General features: G+C 39.5%; 2 protein-coding genes across 13 annotated transcripts in view; both read left to right on the forward strand.

The window, feature by feature from the left end:
* LOC133525683 (glycogen synthase kinase-3 beta) overlaps nt 1–6,465 on the forward strand; it is a 45,210-nt gene extending 38,745 nt beyond the window's left edge. For 11 of the 12 annotated variants that reach the window (XM_061862017.1, XM_061862019.1, XM_061862022.1 and 8 more), the window contains 2 exons: nt 1,665–3,021; nt 3,853–6,465. In XM_061862017.1, the coding sequence (XP_061718001.1) occupies nt 1,665–2,174 (510 nt within the window). In that variant the 3' untranslated portion in view covers nt 2,175–3,021; nt 3,853–6,465. The remainder of the gene's footprint in view (nt 1–1,664; nt 3,022–3,852) is intronic. The other variant, XM_061862018.1, reaches the window with a different exon arrangement.
* Nucleotides 6,466–7,409: 944 nt separating this feature from the next.
* LOC133525688 (vam6/Vps39-like protein) lies at nt 7,410–24,867 on the forward strand. The gene is made up of 13 exons (XM_061862033.1): nt 7,410–7,725; nt 8,357–8,506; nt 9,090–9,217; nt 9,827–10,030; nt 10,917–11,103; nt 12,641–12,761; nt 14,290–14,416; nt 16,236–16,613; nt 18,438–18,660; nt 19,380–19,835; nt 20,112–20,341; nt 21,670–21,804; nt 22,146–24,867. Exons 1-13 carry the CDS (start codon nt 7,656–7,658, stop codon nt 22,299–22,301), a joined length of 2,565 nt encoding a protein of 854 aa, XP_061718017.1. The 5' UTR covers nt 7,410–7,655; the 3' UTR covers nt 22,302–24,867.

Genomic DNA, 24,867 nt, shown 5'->3' on the forward strand with positions numbered 1-24,867 from the left:
AAATGTTTGTTGGTGTTCAGTGTGCCGTTACGCTGAGTGTAATATTGTAAACTATTGGTTTTCTTCCTTTTTATAACCATACGTCGCTAGAATGGGAGGAAATCGCGGGTATTTCATTGAGTACAAGGAGCTAAAAATCTTGTTATTACTACTTGTTATCTTATACTAGGTGATTTAAGTGACATGAATAAATACTACTGTAGGCCTAATATGGACGGCTCTTTATCATTTGTCACCATGCCTGTCACGTTCTAACAAGTATGCAAGTGCGAAAGTGATAGGCATAGTGACAGGTGATAAAAATGCGAGCTAGATACCGCTGCTGATTGGCTGTAAATAAAAGCCATGCTATTTACTTATATATTAGGTATGATCATAAACTTTCATACCACTAAATCACCTAATATAAAATAGCAAGTATTAGTAACTAGATGTTTTTTGCACATCGTTCTCAATGATATGCCTGCAATTCGCTTTCATTTTGCGACGTATGATTATGAATTAATTCATGAAATTGCAACATTTGCTCCTATCATGTCTAAAATGGTTTCGCAAGGTCAATTCATAAATTCAAATTAGCTAACCGAGAATTAACGTTAACATAATCGTCTTCCAACCGTTTCTCATTCTGTAACTACTAACATCGTTTTAAAGAGTGGTTTTATTAAACAAGATTTGAACCGTGATTAAAATATATTAAAAAGTCATTATAACATGATTTTAATATTAAGAACCTTGATGTTCATTTGCTAGTCATTATCTTTGTTAGTATTCATATATCGGTAATGTGCAAAGTGCGTGGTGAGGGCACTGAAAGCGATGACAACACACCAAAATAAGCTTTAGATCCTATTTGTAATTTGTGGTGTAAATATTATTTAGACAACCGTTTGCCCAGACAACCGGTAGCGTATATTATTTACATATTTACTTAATGGACACTCTGATTATTAAGTAGGTTAATGTTGTAATGGTCTCATCTAAGGGAATTAAATACGAGAATGTTTTTGTGTGTCTCGTTATTAAATTAAGTTATTGCGAAATGTACAGTTGAGTGAAATATGAAAATCGAGAAACGTCATTTTATTCTGCGATTTTAGTACTATTGTATAGATTTTTATTATTTTATCTATATATTTGTAGGGAGTATTAGATAATCGCTCTCATTGTGCCCGAGTTTTATGTATATGAACTTTGTTATCATAAGTCCGGCATTGGTCTTCTATTGCTTTGAGTGCATTGTACATTCTATAAATACAGAATGATATAGATGAGCTGATGAGCTCTTAGTTTTAGGTTTTCTTGCAATGTTCTATTTAGATTGCTTTAAATGCACCGGGGGTAATTGACTGAACGATAGCTTTGTACAACCTATATTATATTATCAGAGATGTTTCTAGTCATGTCGGTGTCGCTCGCAAACGATATGTTAATATCGTGCGCAAATAGTCGGGAGGGTAAAAAATACTTAACTTGAAGACATCGTATAAATGTTTTGAGTGAAAACGTTCAACTTTAACACTTGCAGCGTTTTCGCCTGCCAATAGGGTCGAGCGTGTGCATTCGGAGCATATGTAGGCATAAATACAGTCGTACGGAGCTGTCGTTTTGAGGGTAATTAGTGAAGAGAACGGGCGCGACTAAGCAGTGGGAGGTGTCTGCAGGTGTTCCGAGCGTGCACGCCGCCGGACGCCATCTCGCTGGTGTCGCGGCTGCTGGAGTACACGCCGGGCGCGCGGCTGTCGCCGCTGCAGGCCTGCGCGCACAGCTTCTTCGACGAGCTGCGCGAGCCCGCCGCGCGCCTGCCCAACGGCCGCGCGCTGCCGCCGCTCTTCAACTTCACGGAGTACGAGCTCAGCATCCAGCCCAGCCTCAACGACTTCCTCAAGCCGCGCGACCCGCCCGCCGGCGGCGCGCCCTCCGCCAGCCACCAGCCCGACCTGGACCAGGAGTCGCACCCGCCGGGTGAGTCGCCACTGCGATACATTCCTACACTAACCCGACACTGTTCAACTTCACGGAGTACGAGCTCGGCATCCAGCCCAGCCTCAACGACTTCCTCAAGCCGCGCGACCCGCCCGCCGGCGGCGCGCCCTCCGCCAGCCACCAGCCCGACCTGGACCAGGAGTCGCACCCGCCGGGTGAGTCGCCACTGCGATACATTCCTACACTAACCCGTCACTGTTCAACTTCACGGAGTACGAGCTCGGCATCCAGCCCAGCCTCAACGACTTCCTCAAGCCGCGCGACCCGCCCGCCGGCGGCGCGCCCTCCGCCAGCCACCAGCCCGACCTGGACCAGGAGTCGCACCCGCCGGGTGAGTCGCCACTGCGATACATTCCTACACTAACCCGTCACTGTTCAACTTCACGGAGTACGAGCTCGGCATCCAGCCCAGCCTCAACGACTTCCTCAAGCCGCGCGACCCGCCCGCCGGCGGCGCGCCCTCCGCCAGCCACCAGCCCGACCTGGACCAGGAGTCGCACCCGCCGGGTGAGTCGCCACTGCGATACATTCCTACACTAACCCGTCACTGTTCAACTTCACGGAGTACGAGCTCGGCATCCAGCCCAGCCTCAACGACTTCCTCAAGCCGCGCGACCCGCCCGCCGGCGGCGCGCCCTCCGCCAGCCACCAGCCCGACCTGGACCAGGAGTCGCACCCGCCGGGTGAGTCGCCACTGCGATACATTCCTACACTAACCCGTCACTGTTCAACTTCACGGAGTACGAGCTCGGCATCCAGCCCAGCCCCAACGACTTCCTCAAGCCGCGCGACCCGCCCGCCGGCGGCGCGCCCTCCGCCAGCCACCAGCCCGACCTGGACCAGGAGTCGCACCCGCCGGGTGAGTCGCCACTGCGATACATTCCTACACTAACCCGTCACTGTTCAACTTCACGGAGTACGAGCTCGGCATCCAGCCCAGCCTCAACGACTTCCTCAAGCCGCGCGACCCGCCCGCCGGCGGCGCGCCCTCCGCCAGCCACCAGCCCGACCTGGACCAGGAGCCGCACCCGCCGGGTGAGTCGCCACTGCGATACACTCCTACACTAACCCGACACTGTTCAACTTCACGTGGAGTACGAGCTCAGCATCCAGCCCAGCCTAAACGACTTGTCTAAACACGGTACTCGCCTGAAAAGCTCTCTATTATAATATATCACGATTGTATAGAATACTATAATGAAGTACTTTTTCTACTCTTCAACAAAATAGTACATTACGATACAAGTGCGAAAAATAGGAAATTCGAAACGAGTGGCGATAAATTAAAACACGACCGAAGGGAGTGTTTTAAATCGACACGAGTTGCGAATTACCTATTCGCACATGTATCGTACAACGTTTTACAGTACATATGGCCCTTTAAATGTTCGACACAGTAACGTAATATGCTACTTCTCGCACTAGTGCTATAAAGTAGCCCCATATGTACTGTAAAATATACTTTAAACTAGTAGAGTCATATAGATAAACAAACCAAAAGCTGAGGTACGTGAGCAGCCGCGATACTCACCGCGGCCGGCTGTTCAACACCTTGTAACTCATGAGGCCCTGGTACTGGCTCCTTGCTAAATCCAATGTTTGGATAGTTTTATTCTCGATTTTGGCCATAGGAGCCTGGAGACTAACAAGTAACGTAGTCTATGGATGGTGCTATTTAAGGGTGTCACATGCCCGTTTCTGCCTTGTGAAGGAATTGTTTCTACTCCGGATAGCGCCGTTCGGCCGGAGAAATTCACCACTACAACAAAAGCGTCCGGAAACAGGGCGGTGGATTTTTCTGGGAGCACCGTTTTATCAGTATCATTGACGATGTGTTTGTCTATAAGTGATTGATTGTTGTTGCAGGCGAGAGCGCGGCCGCGAGCGGGCCGAGCGGCGGCTCGCCGGGCGCCTCGTAGGCGGCGGCGGCGGGGGCGGCGCCGCTCGACGCGGTGCCGTCGGCCGGAGCCGAGCGAACCTCTCCGATACGGAATTTAGATTGAGAGTCATTCGTATGCTAACTAGAGATAGTCCTTTTTATTGGCCGTCGGGGATAAATTTTATGCATAATAGGTGTTTTCGGCGAGTTATCGTGTGATACTGTAGTGTGGTTGTCGATAAAGCTTGAGCTGTCGTAGTCGGTGAGAAGGGTAAATCCGCTGTAGATTCTAAACCGTCGCGATGTGATTACTTTGTACTTTTGTAAGCTCAAATTGTCTCTTTGTGTACATACCTTAAATGTTGAGTTGGAAAGTAATATTTACCGGATAAACGACAGATGATCATCTGGAGCCGTGTTTTGTTCGTTTCTTGTACTACCGTCACGGGATCGGGGCCGCCGCCGGTCCGACAGCGACACTATTACGAGCGTAACCTTGCTTGGCCGTGTAATCAGTAGGGCAGACATATTCTGTAGTGCATTAGTGTATTTATTGTTGGAACGTATCACTAACTCATAAAACTTACGAAGCGTATGCCTAGTGTTATTTCAACGATGAAACTTAGCAGATGGTACATTTTTCGCATTCATAGGGAGCATACTTGTAAATTTTTATAACTAGCATAAACTGATCTCTCGAGATAATTTATAATGTTTAATGATAACTCGGAATATTGTAGTTGTATAAACAATTCAGAGAATATAATTTTTTTTAGATTTACTACATTATAGATTTTTTCGGGCAACTTCTATATGTAATAACCTTTTTTTATTGCGGTGTACCTTATTAAGTCTTATCCAAAGCTGGATAAATGTAATCTATTTAATAGCACTGTCGATGTCCTAATGTAACGACATAGTTTTTTCGATAATATTGTATTCTATATTCAATAAATGATATTTCTATTATATAAAAAAATTGTCATTGAAAACACTATGGTTATTAGTAGTCATTTATGAAACGGTGTATAAATAAAGCTATTTTCATTGTCATAGTTTTTAAGTACGTATGCGAACTAATTTCGTTTTGCACTTCAATTGGGCATAAAAAAAATTTAGGTAAAGGTAGTAAACCTTTAACGTAGACTATCGGAATCTTTATTCGTGGAATACGTAGTCTCAGCGCGCGGCCATCGGCTTAGTCGCGAATGCGCGCCGACTTACGAATAGAGGCATTTGGAACTTATGCAATGTAGGTTAAAATTATAGCGTTCTTCATCGGAATACTTTCCCTTCTCTTCTAAGATATTGCTTCGTGAGAAAGGTTGTCTCATTAATTTTCCATTTTCTTTAAATATGGATATGTCATTAACGATATAATTGTTGTATTTGTGTATTCGGGTGATGTGATAGGTAGCTCGGACACCTAAACAGCCTACGTAATGTTATAACCTATCCGTTAGTAGCACGGTCACGACTCACGTCCTAGTAATGATTACAGTTGATCGAAAGTTTTAAAGCTTAACAAGTGTATATTCGTCGCAATCTCGACGTTATAAATAGTCAAAAAATTGTGAAAGTAACGTATCGTTACATATACTTCGCGATGATTTTATCTTTTACATGTAATGAAATGTATTTGCTAGATTTGTTTTTCTTTTTAGCATGCACTGCCTCGTACTTCCAAAATCCTTGTTTTACCTTTGAACCCTGAAACGCGATGACTTTTAATTAGCTGTAAAATTATTGTATCTTAAGGGATGTATCATCGCCATTCGGTGAGCGCGCGGCGCATCGATTTGAAATCACACCTAGTGGAGCTTAGTTGTCGTCAATAAGGCTATTGATTTGCTGACACCTTTATATGTCTTGTAAATATATTATAATTATCTTTGTGGTATGACTCTGAGTGCCGTTTATCGGTTATCGGGTGGGCGTAGGCCGACCGGGCCTGCTGCCGGGCGTCTGCCGCCTAGTACCGGGTGTCTGCCGCCCAGTACCGGGTGTCTGCCGCCCAGTACCGGGTGTCTGCCGCTCAGTACCGGGCGTCTGCCGCCCAGTACCGGGCGTCTGCCGCCCAGTACCGGGCGTCTGCCGCTCAGTACCGGGCGTCTGCCGCCCAGTACCGGGCCCCCGCAGCCTGCGACTGCCGGCACCGCTGCGGACTCGGGGAAGTAGTTTAGATACGCATATTTTTATTAAGTCTATCTAATATGGATTTTGTAATCGACGTTGCTTCTAAAGACCCTCTGTGTAAAAAGATTAAGACATACTAGTGACCTGAATGTATGAAAATGATGTTTATTGAACTTTATCCCACTGAATTCTCACTCTCACGTTTTGCGTGCACATTTACTACCTTTATGAGAATTTCCGTATATACACATAGTTCGAAATGGGGTTATGACTTATAAATTATTTAAAGTAAAAGGACTTTTTATTATTACTATTACTGTAATATTAAATTTAATAGTGAGTGAAATTTGTATTTTGTTTTAAATTTGTTTAACTGAAATTGAATACATCATAACACCCATATCGTTGTTAGTTATGAATGAAAATAACATAATTATAAAAGTAAATATTAAATGAATAGTATATATGTTTTTTTTATTTTAGCAATAATCATCCCTTAGGTATACCTCTTTCCTTAACATTAAAATATAATTAAAAATTTTGATAACGAAGTGTTACTGATTGTCAAAACAATTGCCGGTTACCAAATCGTTTGACGCGGAAAGATATGCAAATATAAACGTATCATGAGTGAGCTACGAGGCAATGAAAACGAGCACTACTGGGTAAGTTGGGACGATGCACCTCATGACCCCCATTTTACGATAAGGGCCACCAGGAACCACACTAGTTAGTTAGTTCCTAGAATTAATAACTACTACGGGGATAGAACCCTTAGGAAAAGAATTCCATACATACCTATTAGTTTGCCTGAAGCCATAACGATAATAAGACTAAATTTAAATCAATGTTAAAAAAAAATCACACGTAATTAATGACCTACTAGAAGTTATTTTAGTTACATTTTACATTATCTAGAGACTGACAACCCCACAGTCAAACTTATTGTTGAGTATTGTGGGCCTACGACGAATTTTTAAGTAATTTGAATAAATAAATAAAAATATAACGTACCTTTTGCGCGCGTTTCCCGTCTACGTTTGAAAACCATAGACAAACCTAAGGGAGCATTTTCGTGTGGTTTCTGCCAAGTTTCTGCATACATCCATCTCATTCTGGAAGGGTTAAGCGCTTCACACACCTTACTCAATTCAGTAAATAACGACAAAGAAGCAGCTATACTTTAGGTGTATCCCTGTCGTCAGTTACCTAAGGTGTGTGAAGGCCTGAAACAATATTTATAAAAAAAGGTAGTGTATACACGGAACAAATGCGATTTCTGACAGGTTGTACATGTGTCCGATAGTGTAGAGGGTATTTAATACGCGCTTTGTTTGTTTATGATACAAGCAATCCGTCAAAATGATGTGAAATGAAATGACTTTAAATCTTGTTAAAAAAAAAAAAACAAAATGTCATTGTCAAATGGTACAAATGCTATTTAAAATATCAACAATACAGAAATGTTGATAAATATCTTTTATTTAGTTTAGTATTTAATAGCAGATATATTGCATGCTAATTTACTTGTATTCATATTGCCCCTTAGTCGTAATATACTTTGACATGTTATGAAACAACCCTATCGATGCAATAGTTTTGGAGGCGTACCGTGTCAGCAATTATTAATTTCGTGAAAATTCTTCATACAAACATGCACGAGGCGTATGAAGTGTCCCACCTTCTTAATCTTACGGTCCAAATAGAAGCTATTGCAGCATATGGTAAGAAAATCTTGATGTATTAATTGTATTGATTCACCCTAATACTCAAATGCTTACTGAATATTTTTTACACTTCTGCGGCGGCATCATGGTTCCACTTTTATCACTTGTCACTATGTCCGTCACTTTCGCGCTTAAATACTTGTTAGAACGTGACAAGCATGGTGACAAATGATAAAGAGCCAACCATCTTAGCCCAGCAGAGAGTACAAAATATGATATGAAATATTTTATGATGCCAACAATAAATTTTATATATTCAATAATAGTTCGTATACAGTCTACACTTGTGATAAAATAGTAATCTTGTGAGCAATCCTGTTATATCATAAATTAGATGGTTAACACAAAGTTGTCCTGTAATGGCAATTTACTCTTTTTATCCATTTTGGAACATTTCATAGATCCGACGACTGACTGGCCTAGGGAGTAGTGATCTAGTGACCCTGCTTATGAAGTTTATTTGTGTGTTGAGCATAGATATTTGCTCCTGAGTCATGAGAGTTTTCTCTGAATTTAAGTATTTGCATATTATGTATATCACAACACAAGCCTTCTTGAGTTTACCGTGGGACTTAGTGAATCTGTGTAAGAATGTCATAAAATATTTATTTATTTATTTTATTTCTAGATGGCCACCTAATACTGGGGACCCGGCAGGGCCACCTGATGATGTATTCATTGTCAACCACTAATGGGAATCAGAAATATGAGCTCCAACTCTTACAGTACTGTAAGAATTTTAGCAAAAAACCTATTCAGCAGATTGAAGTCATCCCAGGTGAGAAGAAGAGGATTTCTTATGTATTAGAGATTATGTTACATAGCAATTTTGTTCATTTTAATCTCTTAAGTCTCTGCATTCTTGTACAAGTAAGTTTTAAACTCTTATAGAAATAGAAGAAAGTTCCAAATTTAAATGTTCATAAATTCATATAAATTATTATGAATGTAATTTGTAATGCAATCATATGTTGTGTAATAAATAAATCTGAATCTGAATTGGCCTGGGTCTTATGAGGTTATAACATAGTCGACAGTGGTGGATCCTGGATTTTGGTTTGGTAGGGGCTTGAACCTTTAGCCTACCCTAATTTTATTTGTCAAAGAACTGATGCTTTTGGGGGGTTTGATACTTTTATATGATAGCTACCCCTCCAAAATCCTCCACTTATGGTAGAAAACTATTTTCAAAGAAAAATGAGTGGATTTCATATGTCCAACATTCGAAAGTAGTACATAGCTATCTTTTGTATTCTATTTTTTGTGAGAGAAAATAAGTTTATTGCTAGTTCCTTTGTTGTTGGTGGTCAAACAGTAGTCTAAACAATAATTTTATTTTTATAATTTTCTTGTGCTTTCAGGAGATAACCTTCTATTGTGTCTCACTGATAACATACTAACGACACATGATATTAAAGGTGTGAATTTCCCACTTCTGAAAACATTTTCACAAACAAAAGGGGCATCCCTATTTGCTATTGACAATAAGGTAAAGTTGCAAGAAAATCATAACAACTGTTTAGCTTCTAATACATTGAATCTACAAATTAATTTTACAATGTTTAACTGAGCGTTTTAATTTGCAGTGTCAGTGATTTTAGCTATATAAGGGTTTTTGTATCATTCTTCAGTAACTTCCAGGAAACATAATTTGAAAGGAATAAAACCTGCCCGAGTCATATTTTTTGTATTGTTTTTCACTAACTTCAAGGAAACATAGTTTGAAAAATACCTGCCTGAGTCATATTTTTCTCCTATCAGGTTCAAACGAGCTTGTCATTCTGAGTGTCATAAAAAAGTGTAGTCTACAATTTTATAGATTGTGTCATTCACAAAGACGCAAGGCTTGACTCGTATTGTCATGTTATATTTGACAAATCTGCGCGTCATCATGAAAGACACGACAAGTAATATTACCCACCTAAGTTGTAATTTATTTCTGTGAATGTACAAGTGGCATAATAATAATATGTCAGACCTATAGCAATTTAGCAAGACATGGTGATGATGCTTTTTTATTGTGCTTTATCTTTAATACTATTAATATGCTTACAAGTAAAACTATTAAACTTCCAAACATTTTTTTTATTATTTACAGTCTCAAACCTCCATGACCGGTGAATCAAATTCCGTGGTCCGTCTTTGCGTCGCCGTGCGAAGGAAGCTGCAATTGTTTTACGGGAAGAATAGAGAATTCAAACAGCATTTGTTTGACTTCAATATTCCTGACGTGCCAAAGGTTTTGGCGTGGGGCCAACAATATTTATGTGTTGGTTTCAAATCAGAATATACATTGTATGATGTAAGTATTTATTTAGTATATAATCTATATAGCAGTACAATTAATTAGAATTGAACAAATACTTCTGCATCATACTTTAGGGAGCTGCACCTCATGGTTACCTCTATTTTATGATAGAGAAATTATTTTTTTACGAGTACATTACCTTTCATAGCTCGGATAAATCCAACAGTCAAATTTTGGTATTAAAAAAGGTAATAGTGTAGATATTTCCTATGAAGGTATTGGTTATCTGAGTTTGAAGTTAAGCAACTCCAATTAAGGTCAATGTGGAGAAGACCGTCTATCAGGTAATACCGTCAACATACTCTTTCGTTCTTTCTAACTCTGGCGTATGTACACATACTCCATTTACAGAAGGTCGGTAGTGCAGAAGGAGTGAAGCTCTTCCTTTATAGCTGTGTCTGAGCGACGTACGTATACAAATTCGAGAATTATTGCCCTATGAAGGTCTTTCCAACTAAAAATTGTATATTGTAAATCAATAGATTATCCTATTTGCCAATACAAACGAATAGTTATTTGTATAGCCAATAATGTTCAATTTGACAATGATATTGTCTGCATTAGCAATCTAGTGCATCAAATTTCTGTAAGAAAATACCTACTGTATGTTATGAATGTTTTTTTTTTAGTTGTATGAGAATTTAAATTGTATTTTTTTATTTAATGCATGTTAGTTATAAGGTGTAATGTTTTGAAAAGGTGTGTCCCACCGAGTTTCTTGCCGGTCCAATACTGAGATACACTCCTAGAATTTAGGAGGGATTTAAATCTTCAGAGGTGTAGGGGTAGAGCCGGCGTAGCTTTATATGACGTTCGTAAGCCCATTGTAATATGCCTACTAGAAAAATAAACTATCTGTATCTTTATCATTTACTTTCAGCTCTCATCAGGGAACCCCAAAGAACTGTTCCCGACCAGCAGCTCTAGGTCCCTAGAGCCCACCATAGCAAAGTACTCAGAAACTTGCTTCCTGTTGGGTCGTGACCTTACCTCAGTTTTAGTTGAAGAAGCTAAGGAGATAGAAATAAGGAACACTGTTAAGTGGCAGTCAGCGCCTATTGCTCTTGGTAAGAACTGAGGAATTTATTGTACTTACCTTTAAAGTTTTTATATACATTTATGGTGTTATTGACTACTTTAATTAGCATTAACAGTGCATGTGCAGAGCAGTGACTGTCGCCTGCGGTATTTCCGGATTGATACGACCATCATACTCTGATTTTAAAGGCCGGCAACGCACTTGCAACCCCTCTGGGTGGGTGTGAGACAAGATGCAGTGGCGTCGCGTGCCTTGGCGGGGCCCCGTATAAAAATTTGTTTGGGGGCCCTTAGGAAGGGTAAAGATTTTTCACAAAAACGCACGTTGGGGGCCCCCGTGGCCCGGGGGCCCCGTATAATTGATACGGCAGATACGGCGGTAGCTACACCCCTGACAAGATGCCAATCGTAGTGATTGAAACTGTCTCTGTTGCACTAATATAGAAGGGTGATAGAGAGATTAATTTAATACATTATCTACGCTACGCTGCGGAGCGTGAACTATTGGCATTTTGTCTACGCACGCTGATGTTGCAGGTGTCCATGAGCGACGGTTATAGATTACCATCGGGCGATTCGTTTGCTCATTTGCCGCCTTTATCATTTTAAAAAAGAAGCAATAAACCTGTTTACAACACAGTTTTCAGAAGCTCCCTATGTTTGAACTGAATTTTTGCATACTGACGTAACTCCGGTGAATCCCGTATTATGGCAGTATAGAGAACAATACATCCCCGCCAAGTTTAGGCCCGTTACAACTCTTCATGAGTACTACAAACAAAGTACAGTGGAAAATATAAGCTCATTGTATTTTGCAGTCAACTATTTCCAATAATCGGACAAGTGCGAGTAGGACTCGCCCATCAAGGGTTCCGTAATTTTTAGTATTTGTTGATATAGCGGCAACAAAAATCACGGTTCATGAAATACAGCCTGGTGACAGACGGACAGCATTGCCCGTTTTACTATTTGGGTACGGAACCCTAAAATTGATTACTTCACAGAAACTTATGTATGGTCACCATCAGATATATCGGAGCGGCCAAGGTACTCAAAAATATCTGAACATGCCCTTTACTGTCTTGATAATAGATGCTTTGCTCAGATGTATGTGATGACGACTGTACAGTCTTAAATATATGTGTATAGAAATTTTTGACCCTTTATCTCAATATTTATTAGCGGTAAGAGCATCTGCGACTTGCAAGTTTAAACCCCGGCTCAGAACTTATCTACGAAATATCATTTGATATTTACCAGTCGCTTTTCGATGAAGGAAAACATCGTGAGGAAATCTGACTAATCCCAATAATACCTAGTTTACACTCTGGGTTGAAAGGTCAGATGGCGGTCGCTTTCGTATTAACTAGTGCCTACACCAATTCTTGGGATTAGTTGCAAGCGGACCCTAGGCTCCCGTGGCAAAATGCCGGGACAACGCGAGGAAGATGACATTCATTTCTGAGATCGGAGTATACGCGAAGACTATATATTATATTATTTATTTGACGCCGTGACGATCTCTTGATATGTCGTACAAGTGATATTTACACGTTTTGTTTGTAGTGTGGGACGAACCGTACCTTCTCGGGCTGATGCAGGACGACAACGTGGTGGTGCAGACGGTGGAGCCCGCCCTGTTCGTGCAAACACTGCCTGAACTTAACAAAGCGAGACTGATGTACAGGTGAATATAAATTACTTCTTTAATATGCAAACGAACTAAAAAACGCCTCAATTATCTATAATCCCTTCTCTTTATGTGTCATTTTGACATATCGTCGAGGATAGCAATACCGCGTAACAAACAAATGCAGTAAAGTCCAAATTCCTTGTGCGTTTTTTGAATTTCGAACTCTTCTTCGAATTTGTTAAAGCCGTAAAAATTGATCACGTGCCATATTGTGCCATACGATATGGCTTGATAAGTTTTATGAATATGGGGTACCTAAGTCCATATATCTTCCTAATAAAATATAAAAATTCTAGGGGGGAAGGGGGGAAGTATCTTTTTTCTAAAATTCTTTTTACTGTCATTAAGTATTTAAAAGCACGTTTACTTGCAGAACATAGGATTATTTTAACATCCGTCCCAAATAATTAAAAATAAATTTATGCTACTGTATGAGTTTTCACTATACTTGCCGTAAAACCAAGTGGCGAGTCCGGTCATAATGCCATCTCTTTCACATTTGGTTGGTCTTAACAAGGGTAAAGGAGATAGTATTATGATCTCAGTCGCCCGTTAGTTTTGCGGCAAGTATAGTAAGGTGCCAGAGATGAAAAAAAAACCAATTATCGTTTAATATTAAATTAACTGTCGTCATATTCGTATTTGGCATGCTAAACTTCTAACAATTTTCAAGCGCACACTTATGATAGAACAAATATCAGATGACTTTTCCGGCTTGGGATGTTTGAGTGAGAAAAAATCATCTAATATTCATCATACACAGATCATTAGTGTCTTTCTGGCATAACTTTTAAAAAAATAAACAAATGCTTTAACCTCGTAAGGCTACCTATAGTATAAGTATCGCAGGAAAGTTGAGGTGATTGATTACACACAGCTAATCGCAAAAACAGTATTCAAATTAATGAATGAGTGAATGTGACTTAAAAAAAATGCAGACAATGATCCCTAGAATGTTAGTAACAATTTTGACTTAACAACTAAGTTAGAAGGAGAAACACGGCAAATTGGCCCGCTGTTGGTGGCGGCCTCATCCTATTTGGCCCTGCCGATGGCCACTTGACCCAGTATTTAGTTAATGGGCAGTCAAGATTCCCCGACAATACTCTGAGGACTTAAGCGTACGATGTTAAGCTATTTTTAGCTTAACATCGTACGCTTACGTACATCGTAAGCAAAGAACCTTGAAGAAACTTTTTGGTTTATCTTGCTATTGGCGGTTCAACTTTATCGATATGAAAATCTCGCAGTCATTACATGATTTTGCTTTTGTGTGCGTGACTTCAATACTCGTGCCCATACCTATACATTAAGTTCCATGAAATTAAACCATTTTCAATATTAATAGAGTTGCGTTTGTTTTGATTCGTTCAATTTGAAACCTAACCCAAATTAACTCTATTTCCTACACTATAGGTTAAAATTTCACTGGCTAGTTTTAGGTTTGTTTCTTGCGCTTCTGGGCGTTAGGAAGTTATCTTGTTTTCACAATGCTACTAAGAATCCTCGTATGCTGTTCCAGATGTAACCGAGGCCTGGTGTTTGCTGCCTCGGTAGGGCAAGTGTGGTGTCTAAGCTCCGTGGACATCAATAAACAAATACAGCAGCTCCTCAAAGACAAACAGTTCCAAATTGCCATCACCTTGACGGTGAGTAGATGTACTAGCTTAACAAAGTAAGGACGCTAAGCACGAAGAATGTCGTACATTGACCAGCCTATGCATATCTGTATCGCACGCGCATAATTATATTGCTGTCCCGCTCGCTCAGTGAAATTGACCTCCGGCATCAACGGCAGGACAGCAAGATAATTGTGCGCGTGGAAAAGAGGTAGGGACAGGCGGGTGATTGTTCGAAATTCTTCGTACTTAGCGTCCCTACTTTAGCTACTTATTGACTATATCTTAATGTGCATCATTTTTGTGTCTTCGGAAGGGAAATGCACCTGTCAAAATTCGTCAAAACGCTTTTTCACCAAGTGAAGCGAGTTCTTTAGAAGCACCTCCCACTTTAAGTTCTTTTCGAGGGGTCAAAATTGGTATTATTGTAGAAAAACAAACAGGAAATTCAATTTTTATAGTAGCTACTTAAACCAAACCGCAACTGTGCAGCTTAAAATAAACATTCATGCATTACAATAAGGTTTAGTATTGCCTACTAAACAATCGTTACGGTCCAAAGGTGCAAAAGCAAGGTTTGTTGCAAAATGCAGTCATAACTGAAATAATAATATACACATCCCATTAAATAGTTTAACATTTATCCTTGTGTTTTATTATTCTTTAAATATCTTTCCTGGTGTGATACACCACCATGCTAGTGGTATATTTTATTTATTTTATCCTTTTAGCTATCGCAGTTTCTTTTCACATGTCGGTGGTACATGTTCGTTTACAGACATTTGAATAATTTTATCAGCTTTTGTATTGTGAATGTATTTAAACATACAGTTCTTGTTAAGGCTTAAACTTTCGTGGAATCGAGTCGTTTAAGATTTTTATTCGAAGTTGTTTATTCCTGAAAGTCCATTCCATTTCCTATCAGGTTTTTAAATATTGTAATTATTATTTGATGAATTTAGTCCTATTAAACCTTGTTACCGCAGTGTTTAGTTATAATTTCTTGATATCACTGCGACAAATTAGTAAGAAAAATGATGCAAAAATTAAAAACTGCTCGTGCTATCCGGAACAGAAAGGGGACACTTGAATTGTTGATTCGTGTAAGTGTTATAGCATTCGTTTGTAGTTTCAACCGTCGTTTTACAAAATAGGTAGCGCTAATGTGGAGAACACCGCCATATAAAATATTTGCTTAGGAAGACTGTCATAGGACAAGAACTGTCGCATTCGAAAACCTACCTTTCGCTCAGACACAAAGGAAGAGTTTTGTTCCTTTCTGTTCTACTGACCTTCTGTAAGTGGAGTATGTGTACAAAGGCAAGAGGTAGAAGCGACGAAAGAACTTGTAAACGGTCATAACGAGAAGCAAAAGAAGACTTGTTTCCACATTTCCTATTTTGTAGGAACTATACCTATTTAATAGAACCGTATAAGAAGCCAAGAATCTGTACTATATTTTGGTAAAGTGGATGTGCTACAACGGAAAAAACCTCCTAAGGGGGGATTTTTAGGAACTAGCGGAAAAATGAAATGTTTTGGTCTAAAGTACCTGTGTACCAAAAATCGTCGATGTAGATATGTATGCGGCAAAGTAGCATTTTTTCCGTTGTAGCACATCCACTAGTAGTGAATAATGTTTATATCTCACCGCAATTTTAAATCAATCAATATGTTTATTTCAGGCAAAAATACCCATACACATTAAATTTAAACTTAAAATACATTACAGACAAATTAATTATTTTATCTGGTTATTACGCACTGAAAATGCCAACATTAAAACTTCCGTACAAAGAAAAACTAGCACACCCCAGCCAATATTTAATAAAAACTTTATTTCTTACAGAGTTTGAACGACTGCCCAGAGGAAGATAAACGTCAAAAGATACACTCCATTCAAATGCTCTACGCCCTAGAGCTATTCGACAACAAGAAATATGCTCAGGCTATGAACGAATTCGGTAAACTGAACACCGATCCCGCCGACGTCATAAAATTATTCCCAGAATTAGACAACAAACCGGGCTCTAGCGGGAAAAATGGGAAACTAAAAGGGGAAGATTTAGAAAATGCATTGAACGCTTTAGTAAAGTACTTGTTGGAGTTGAGGTCGAGGAAGAGTAGCGCGAGCGAAGCGAGTGGTTCCCAGAACGAGGCGGGACAGAGGAATGTGCAGCAGCAGTTGGAACTGATTGATATTACGCTTTTGAAGTGTTATTTGCAGGTTAGTATTAAAGTAGCAGTGTTTGCTGAACTGTGTGATTGCTTTAACTTTACCTTTTTTGAAATTCATATTCAAAAGTACTACACATAAAACTACATGACACGTTTATAATTGTGAATCAGTTGGTACAACAAATTAAAACACTTTTACCACTAACAAATTGTAGTAAATGTTTCCATCATGTCATGTCTCTAGACTACCGTTAATCAGAGCGCTAACTTAGACTTTTTACGCTGTAAGTAGGGAAAAAGCTATTTGTTAGCATGAGATAATGGTATTCATCTCTTATTCTGTGGTATAGCTGTGTCCCTACTTACGTAAGTAAAACTTACAAGTGTATCTTAAGCCCGTGACAGACAGAGCGATATTATATATTAATATACTGAGACTGTAAGATACGACAGATATCTTACAGTATAGCTAAGCATCAAACACGCCAATAATTACCAAAATATGTATTCCATTAAAAACATTTTAATGTAAAATGTTGCCAAAACGAAACTGTAAAAAGTTATCAGATCTCTCGTAGAGCCAAGTTTCTAACTCTACAAACCCTAACTTCACAAACTCTACACCTTAGTCAAAATATGTAACTTGGCCGTTTCGCTGATATCTTTTTTCTTTTCCTCTTGACAACATTTTACATGAAAATGTTTATGATGGGATATATATTTTGGTATCATTGGCATGTTTGGTGCTTAGCTATACTATATAAGATATCTCTAAGAACCAAAGTTATGAGGGTTCAAAACACGACGAAGCGCTTCGAGAAAAGGTAGGTAGTGCCCTTGCGATTCGCTTTGCTCGTCTTGGCGAGTACCTACATTGTGAGAGAGACGAAATATACCAAAATATATCGTAATATATCGACTTATACACGGTGCTCACGAGGAACCCGAAAGATTTTAACCACGTACTTCTGAGGCCAAAAGAAGGAAAAAATGTTATATGAGTTTCAGTCAATTTCGCAAAAAAAAAAAATTTTTTTTTTTCAAATTTTAAAAACATACAAAGTTACATAAAAAGTTTATGTTATGGTAAAACTGGCACTGAAAATATTTTTTGACGATTTTTTTTGTAAAAACTAATTCTTGCAAAGGTTACTTGTCACTTTTTGACATCTATCAATAAGGATATTTAGACTACGCCCCATAATGGCATCATCGCGATCAAAAAGGTGTTTTGCACTAAGTTACGATAAGAAGATGTTTTTTTTACATTGGTATTAACTCTGAAACTAGGCTAAATCCAAAAAAGTTTATATGACATTTTAGTCTCTAAATGTGATCAGTAATACACTGTCAAAATCTTTCGGTTTCCTCATGTAGCACCGTGTATATCGCAAGGTATCTTAAGATTATTGGGAGGTCCTTGGAGATCTACTAAAATGATGAGAAGGAACTTTTTGAATATCATAACATTCTTTTATTGTTTATTTGACACAGTTCCATAATATTTACATGACTTCCATTAGACAGTTGGACGAAGAGTGAATGCTCAGATTTTGATTTCATAGATATTCAAAATCTAACATTCCATATTTAAAATTAAAAGTCAAGCTCGCGTCGATTGCCAGTCAAACCTCTTTACACTAACACTTGCTATAAGATACGAAAATATATCTGTATTATAGCCTCATGTGTGGACTCTGTCAAATGGTACGTAAAATATATCGTAAGATGCCTTGCTATAAAATATCTTTTGTTATATTATCGCTCCGTCTATGACGGGCATTAGGCGTTTCACTGCCTCTTTCATAAAACTATATCTTTTAGCTCTTAAGCGTTAGCATAACAAATTAACTAATCCCACTGTTTTGACCAGATCAACGACGCCCTAATCGCGCCACTCCTGCGCCTGAACAACTGCCGACTAGACGAAGCCGAAAAGATCCTCTCAGCGCACGGGAAATACACGGATCTCGTGATCCTGTACCAAACTAAGGGCCAGCATCTGAAGGCTTTGCAGTTATTGAAGGAGCAGGCCAAGCAGCCGGACTCCAATTTAAAGGGCTACAATATGACCAAGAAGTGCTTGCAGCAACTAGGTACCTATTACTTTTTCTTGTCCTGTATTATGTTTAAACGTAACAACCTTAAACTCAGTGTGATAATAAAATAATAAAAACACTCAAATGAGAGTCAGTAAAAAAAAAAACATAATATAAATGATTTTACGGAACCCTCGAAGTGCACGTCTGAATAGAGAATATTACGCAAAACTGTGTAGAGGGCTCCACTAGCACATACTGAGGGCCTACCGCGACACACAAACATCGAAAATTCATTATCCGTTCCGGAGGAAGTTCCGTCATCAAGGATCAATGTCATAGAGAAACCTTCTCAAAAACCTGTTTAAGTTTAATAGGATGTATAAGTTACTCTATGGTTTACAATATGTGCTAGTGCTGCACTCTGGCTGCAGAACATCGCAGCACCTCCTCCTATTGCATTTGGCCGGCATTTTGTAGTTGTCTACAAAATGAGGACAAAGCAAAGCTTAATGCAGATGGCGCTGCAATCGTAAAAAAATATATATGTGTCATTAGATATGCCTTATAAACATAAACCATAGACTTTATTTGGGTTTCTGACAGTTGGGCACCATTTATAATCCGCACGGATTATAAATGGTTTCCGGTTTTTTCTTTTTTTTTACTTTTAATTTAATTTAGTTTTTAGCTTTATTGATTTGGAATTTACGTGAAAAAATGTGTGTGTAATCTGTGTGTATAAAAAATAGAATTTGTTATGTTAATTTTTGCAGGTGCCGAACACATAAACCTCATCTTCGAGTTCTCCGACTGGATTATTCGGGACCACCCCGAAGAAGGCTTAAAAATATTCATCGAAGACAAAATCGAAGTTGAAAACCTGCCTCGACCGAAAGTTCTAGATTTCTTACTACGGGAACACAAATCCCTTGTTGTTCCTTATTTAGAACATGTGATACATACGTGGAACGATACGAATAATCTATTCCACGATGCTTTGATTAATATGTATAGAGAAAAAATTACGGATAAGAAGGCTAATATTACTGAAGAGGAGCTGCAGCATACAAAGTCTAAATTGTTGGCTTTCCTCGAGAAATCTTCACATTATACGCCGGAGAGAGTAATATTGCATTTCCCATCTGACAGTTTGTTTGAAGAGAGAGCAATCATTTTGGAGAAGTTGGGCAGGCATGAACAGGCCCTTGCTATTTATGTACAGATTTTAGGTAAGTCTGATTTCTCGTTGGATTTTCATTTAATAAATAAAAACGAAACATACATCACTCTTTGCTTAACACGTTTACTTATGACTTTCATTATAGCATTTTATTTTACCTTATTCGCGTGTCTTTTTTGTTTTTATGTGCCATAGAAAGGTTCAACGAGAAGATTTGGGCAAAATATAAATAACCAAAAAATATTTGGATTGAAGATTAACACCAGTCATTCAATTTAAAACAGTTAACACAAGTCGATGTGGGATGTAATTCCAATTATTTCAGGTGACGTCGATCGAGCCATACAGTACTGCGAGAAAACCTGCGACAGCTCCAACGAAAAGAGTCGCGACATATACATCATGCTACTTCGAATACTAATGAACCCTCAACAGAGCAGCGCGCTCACAGGCCCTCTGGCCAACATACCCAGACACCCAAAAACGTCAGAACCGGACCTTGAGACAGCTCTTAGTATATTGGAGAAGCACGCGGACAAGATATCTCCTATCAAGGTTAGTTGGTACTATTAAATTGCAACAGCTCTTTTGAAAAGAGTCGCGACAACATCATGATACTTCGAATCCTGATGGATCCTCAACAGAGCAGTGCTCTTCCAGGCCCACTAGCCCTACCCACGCACCTGAAAACTTCGGAGCCGGACCTCGAGACAGCTCTTAGAATATTGCTTATTGTTGAAGAAGCACACTGAGAAGATATCCCTTATCAAGTTGGTACTGTTATATTGCGACAGCTCTTTTGAAAAGAGTCGCGACAATATCATGCTACTTCGAATACTAATGGACCCTCAACAGAGCAGCGCACTCACCGGCCCTCTCGCCAACAAAAGCAGGCACCCGAAAACTTCGAAGCCGAACATCGAGACAGCTCTTAGTATATTGGAAGCACGCGGACAAGTTATCTCCTATCAAGGTTAGTTGGTACTGTTATATTGCGATAAATCGTTCGAAAAGAGTCTCGACATAAGCATAATACTAATGAACCTTAGAAAACTCTCTGGCCAACATACCCGGACACCCGAAAATATCGGAACCGTACCTAGAGACGTCTTTAAGTATATTGAAGAATCACGCGGACAAGATATCTCCTATTAAGGTTAGTTGCCGTTGGAACTATTATTGTTATTGCGATAGCTCTTACGAAAAATTGGTACGCATACCATCGTCCAGTGGTTGGCTGATAAACCTTGTTGGAAAGATATAAGTTCCACTAATGGCCAGTTACGAGAAGTATTAATGTTAGTACATCCTATTCGTAAAAAATCAGCAGCGAAGCAATGTCCTAACAATAACCAGAGATAGGCCTTAATACATTACGCGAATAAGATATCTCCAATTAAGTATGTTTGTCGTTGGTTACAACGAGTTATTTGACTCTTGATAGCTGCCAAAAAGTATGACAATCTGTGCCCGAAAATATTCACGTATTAGCTCCGTTAAATAAATAAATAAATAATAATAATAAATATTATAGGACATTATGACACAAATTGACTAAGTCCCACGGTAAGCTCAATAAGGCTTGTGTTGTGGGTACTTAGACAACGATATATATAATATATAAATATTTATAAATACTTAAATACATAGAAAACACCCATGACTCAGGAACAAATATCCATGCTCATCACACGAATAAATGCCCTTACCAGGATTTGAACCCGGGACCATCGGCTTCGTAGGCAGGGTCACTACCCACTAGGCCAGACCGGTCGTCGAAAAGCTCCGTTGAGTGCTATCATTGCCGTTAATTTCCCCACCACAAAATTCCCACATAGCCTACCGCTTGTTATACGTGTTCTAAATGTAAATTTTGTACTCAGGCGTTGTCCGTGCTTCCCGACTCGGTGCCGCTGGCCAGGTTGAAGTACTTCCTAGAGAGCGCTCTGGACAACCAGCTGACTCTCAAGCGCAGGACGCAAGTACTCAAGGGATTGCTCTATGCGGAACATTTACAGGTATTCATTACATTGTTTTTTTTTTTTGTATTGATTCAATACCTTTGAATGATGCCTATACTCAGTCGCTTTAAGTGAACAGTTTGCGTTGGGTCATACATATTCACTTATATAAGAAAATATTCATAACCTCATGTTACGAGTCTTACTGCTCAGCTCAGCTGTCAAGCTTAAAGGACTCTGTCAGATATTGAGATATGATGTCGAGATAAGATAACATCGTATTAAAGTTTAGATCGAAAATATATATATCGCAGTTACTATATTCTTCACACGCGTAGGTGTGCAAGTTAGTTTTATCTTATTTATAACTAAAAAAAATACTGTTCATTTTTTTCCAGGTCCAAGAGTTAAAACAGTACCACGAGTCAAAAAGCGTGGTAATCAACGACTACAACGTGTGCCCCGTGTGTAAGAAGCGCTTCGGCAACCAGAGCGCCTTCGTGCGCTACCCTAACGGTGACATCGTACATTATTCATGTAGGCTAGATAAGTGAATCCATCGAACTACGGTATATGTTACAGCAGCCGATGTCTTCTGCGCGGTTAAAGGCAGGGATCTCCATTAATGGCTAAAATGTGTGCTCCGTTTGCAAGAAGTGCTTCCGCAACCAAACTGCCTTCGTGCGCTACCCCGGTGACATCGTGCATTATTCATGTAGACTAGACAAGTGAATCTTGGAAGTAGTGTATACGCCATAGTCATTAGATGATGTAAACTGCTGGATATGGGTCCCCCTGCAAAATCTTTATTAACGACTGCAATATGTGCTCTGTGTCGTGTGTAAAAATCGCTCCCGCAACCAGACCACCTTCGTGCGCTACCCTAATGGTGACATCGTGCACTATTCTTGTAGGCTAGACTAGTGATTTCATATACGGTATATTTCATTAACATCAGCCGAACGTCTACTGCTGGTGATAGGTCCCCAAAAGTATCTGCTCAACCAACGATCGCGCGCTGCCCTCGTCCAACGGTAAAAGGAGTTTTTTTTCTCGTACTAAGTGTGCGCTTCGTAATGTAATCCTGGTGCTATAGGGAGCATGCGTAAACTGTAAAGAGCAGAGCCAACCTTGGGTTCATTTCTCGAACGGTATTTGACTAATATTATTAGTCCACAAACTATCACATCGTATGGGTTGCCATGACAACACACTAATTTCGTTAGACTAATATCGTTTGAGAAATGGGCCCCCCTTGTCCCGTAGCGAGGCAGTTATCGAAAATTTAATTTTCGGACATCCACGGTAGGTCCTCCGCTTAGGAGCCCCGTTTATTAGAGCGAACTGTCAATGTCAACTTGACATTGTCAAGTACAATACCCGCCTTCCACTGCGAGTCAAACGGATTCCGTACGGGCTTTTCGCAATGGCTAACTGCATAGAAGTGCTTCTACTGAACAAGAGTGAGCTGAGAGGACTAAACTAGTTCTAAAGAGGGGATTCCATTCTTAGGGAGGGAAATAAGAGTCACAACACGCCGCGAGCGACCGGATTGAGTCAGTTAAATGTCTCACGGTGTTTTACGCTGGTTATGAACGGACTCCGCTCACATTTCCCACCTCGCTCGCTCCGCAAAGTTTGTTTCAGTGAAAGGCAAACACACTCTTTCTCAGTGGAAGTGCATAAGTATTTTACTCCGGTCCGCTCAGTTCGTTACCTCTGTTTCCGTTCATAAAGGCAGGATTCCACCAGTTTGCGGCACTGTGCGGCACAAGTTTTTTGTACTGAATATGCTTGTGCCGCACAGTACTCGGAATCCCGCCATTACGTACTCTTTTTTGGTGGGAAGAAGGTAGCAGACCTTCCAACACGCACAGTCATTATTGTACATTGCTCAAGTAGACTAGATAGTAAATTCAATAAACGTCAAGCATGGATAGTGCATTTGGCTCTTTTACTAATTTTATATGCTGCCAATTGTTCGGTATGGTTATCGCGTCGTAAAAATGTTAAATATATTAATTTCTTCCTGGGCAAATCACACCACGACACTTGCCTAATTTTGTTAATAAAACTGCTTTTTATCGCGAATAAATTTTGTATTGTGGAATTTTTAGCTAATATCCCTCAAAACTTTTGTTACCACACTCATATAATTATTACATACGTACATATCCACATACCGATGTGCGTAGAAAATAAACCCGTGAAGGGAAATCAAATAATTACACTACTATTCTGGGCTCTGTAGGCAACTTTAATGTCGAAGCCTTTAAGCCTTGTTTTTTATGTAAACTTATGAATGGGTATTATAAGGAACATTCAAAGGAAGATATCGTTATGAAAAAAAAAACCTATTTTTCGATAAAACACATTTCCTTATAATTTCCTTGTAATGCCCTGTTTTTGCATTCTTTTGTATAGACTGCTTTAGTAGAATTATACCTATCCTTTGCATGAGGTAGTTACGAGAATGTATTTAGTGCCTCTATAATTTTTATGGCGAGTTTTTGGAAATACTGCTTTGCATTAATTATCTACCGTTGTTTATAGGTATATTCCGTTGGTCTACCGTCTAACACGTTCACTGTCAGCGACCCGCTAGGCGGGTTCTCTGTTCGCAGGCGCTTTTGGCTACATACTGGAAAACCTATGTTATCAGCTACGCTCGTAGCGCGTAAGCTACCCTCTAGAAAATCACCGCGCCATTTTTGCCAACCACCAATAAGTTGTAGATCCTATCCTCCTAAGGGCGAAGACGAAAAAAAGTCCAAAATTTGCCAGTGAAATATAAACCTATAATGTAGGAAATAGAGTTCATTTTCTTTTGTTTTAAAATTGAACGAAACAAAACAAAAGCAGCTCTCTTTCAATTCAACATGGTTTAAATTTCGTCGAACTTAGTAAGTAAGTTGGGACCCGTGAGCCTTAGGAGGTTAAAGCAGTATTTGTAGGATTTCGTCTTGTAGTCATGTAGAAATTAATTGCTTAAGTTTAAATTATTTAGTGAAAAAACTTGGCTGTATATTTATGAATTTTTATTTGTTAATTATGTATTATAATGTTAATATTTATACCTGTATAAATGATATATTATAGACTAGTAAAATTTAATCGGAA

The sequence above is a fragment of the Cydia pomonella genome, chromosome 15, assembly GCF_033807575.1.
Source record: "Cydia pomonella isolate Wapato2018A chromosome 15, ilCydPomo1, whole genome shotgun sequence".
NCBI lineage: Eukaryota > Metazoa > Arthropoda > Insecta > Lepidoptera > Tortricidae > Cydia > Cydia pomonella.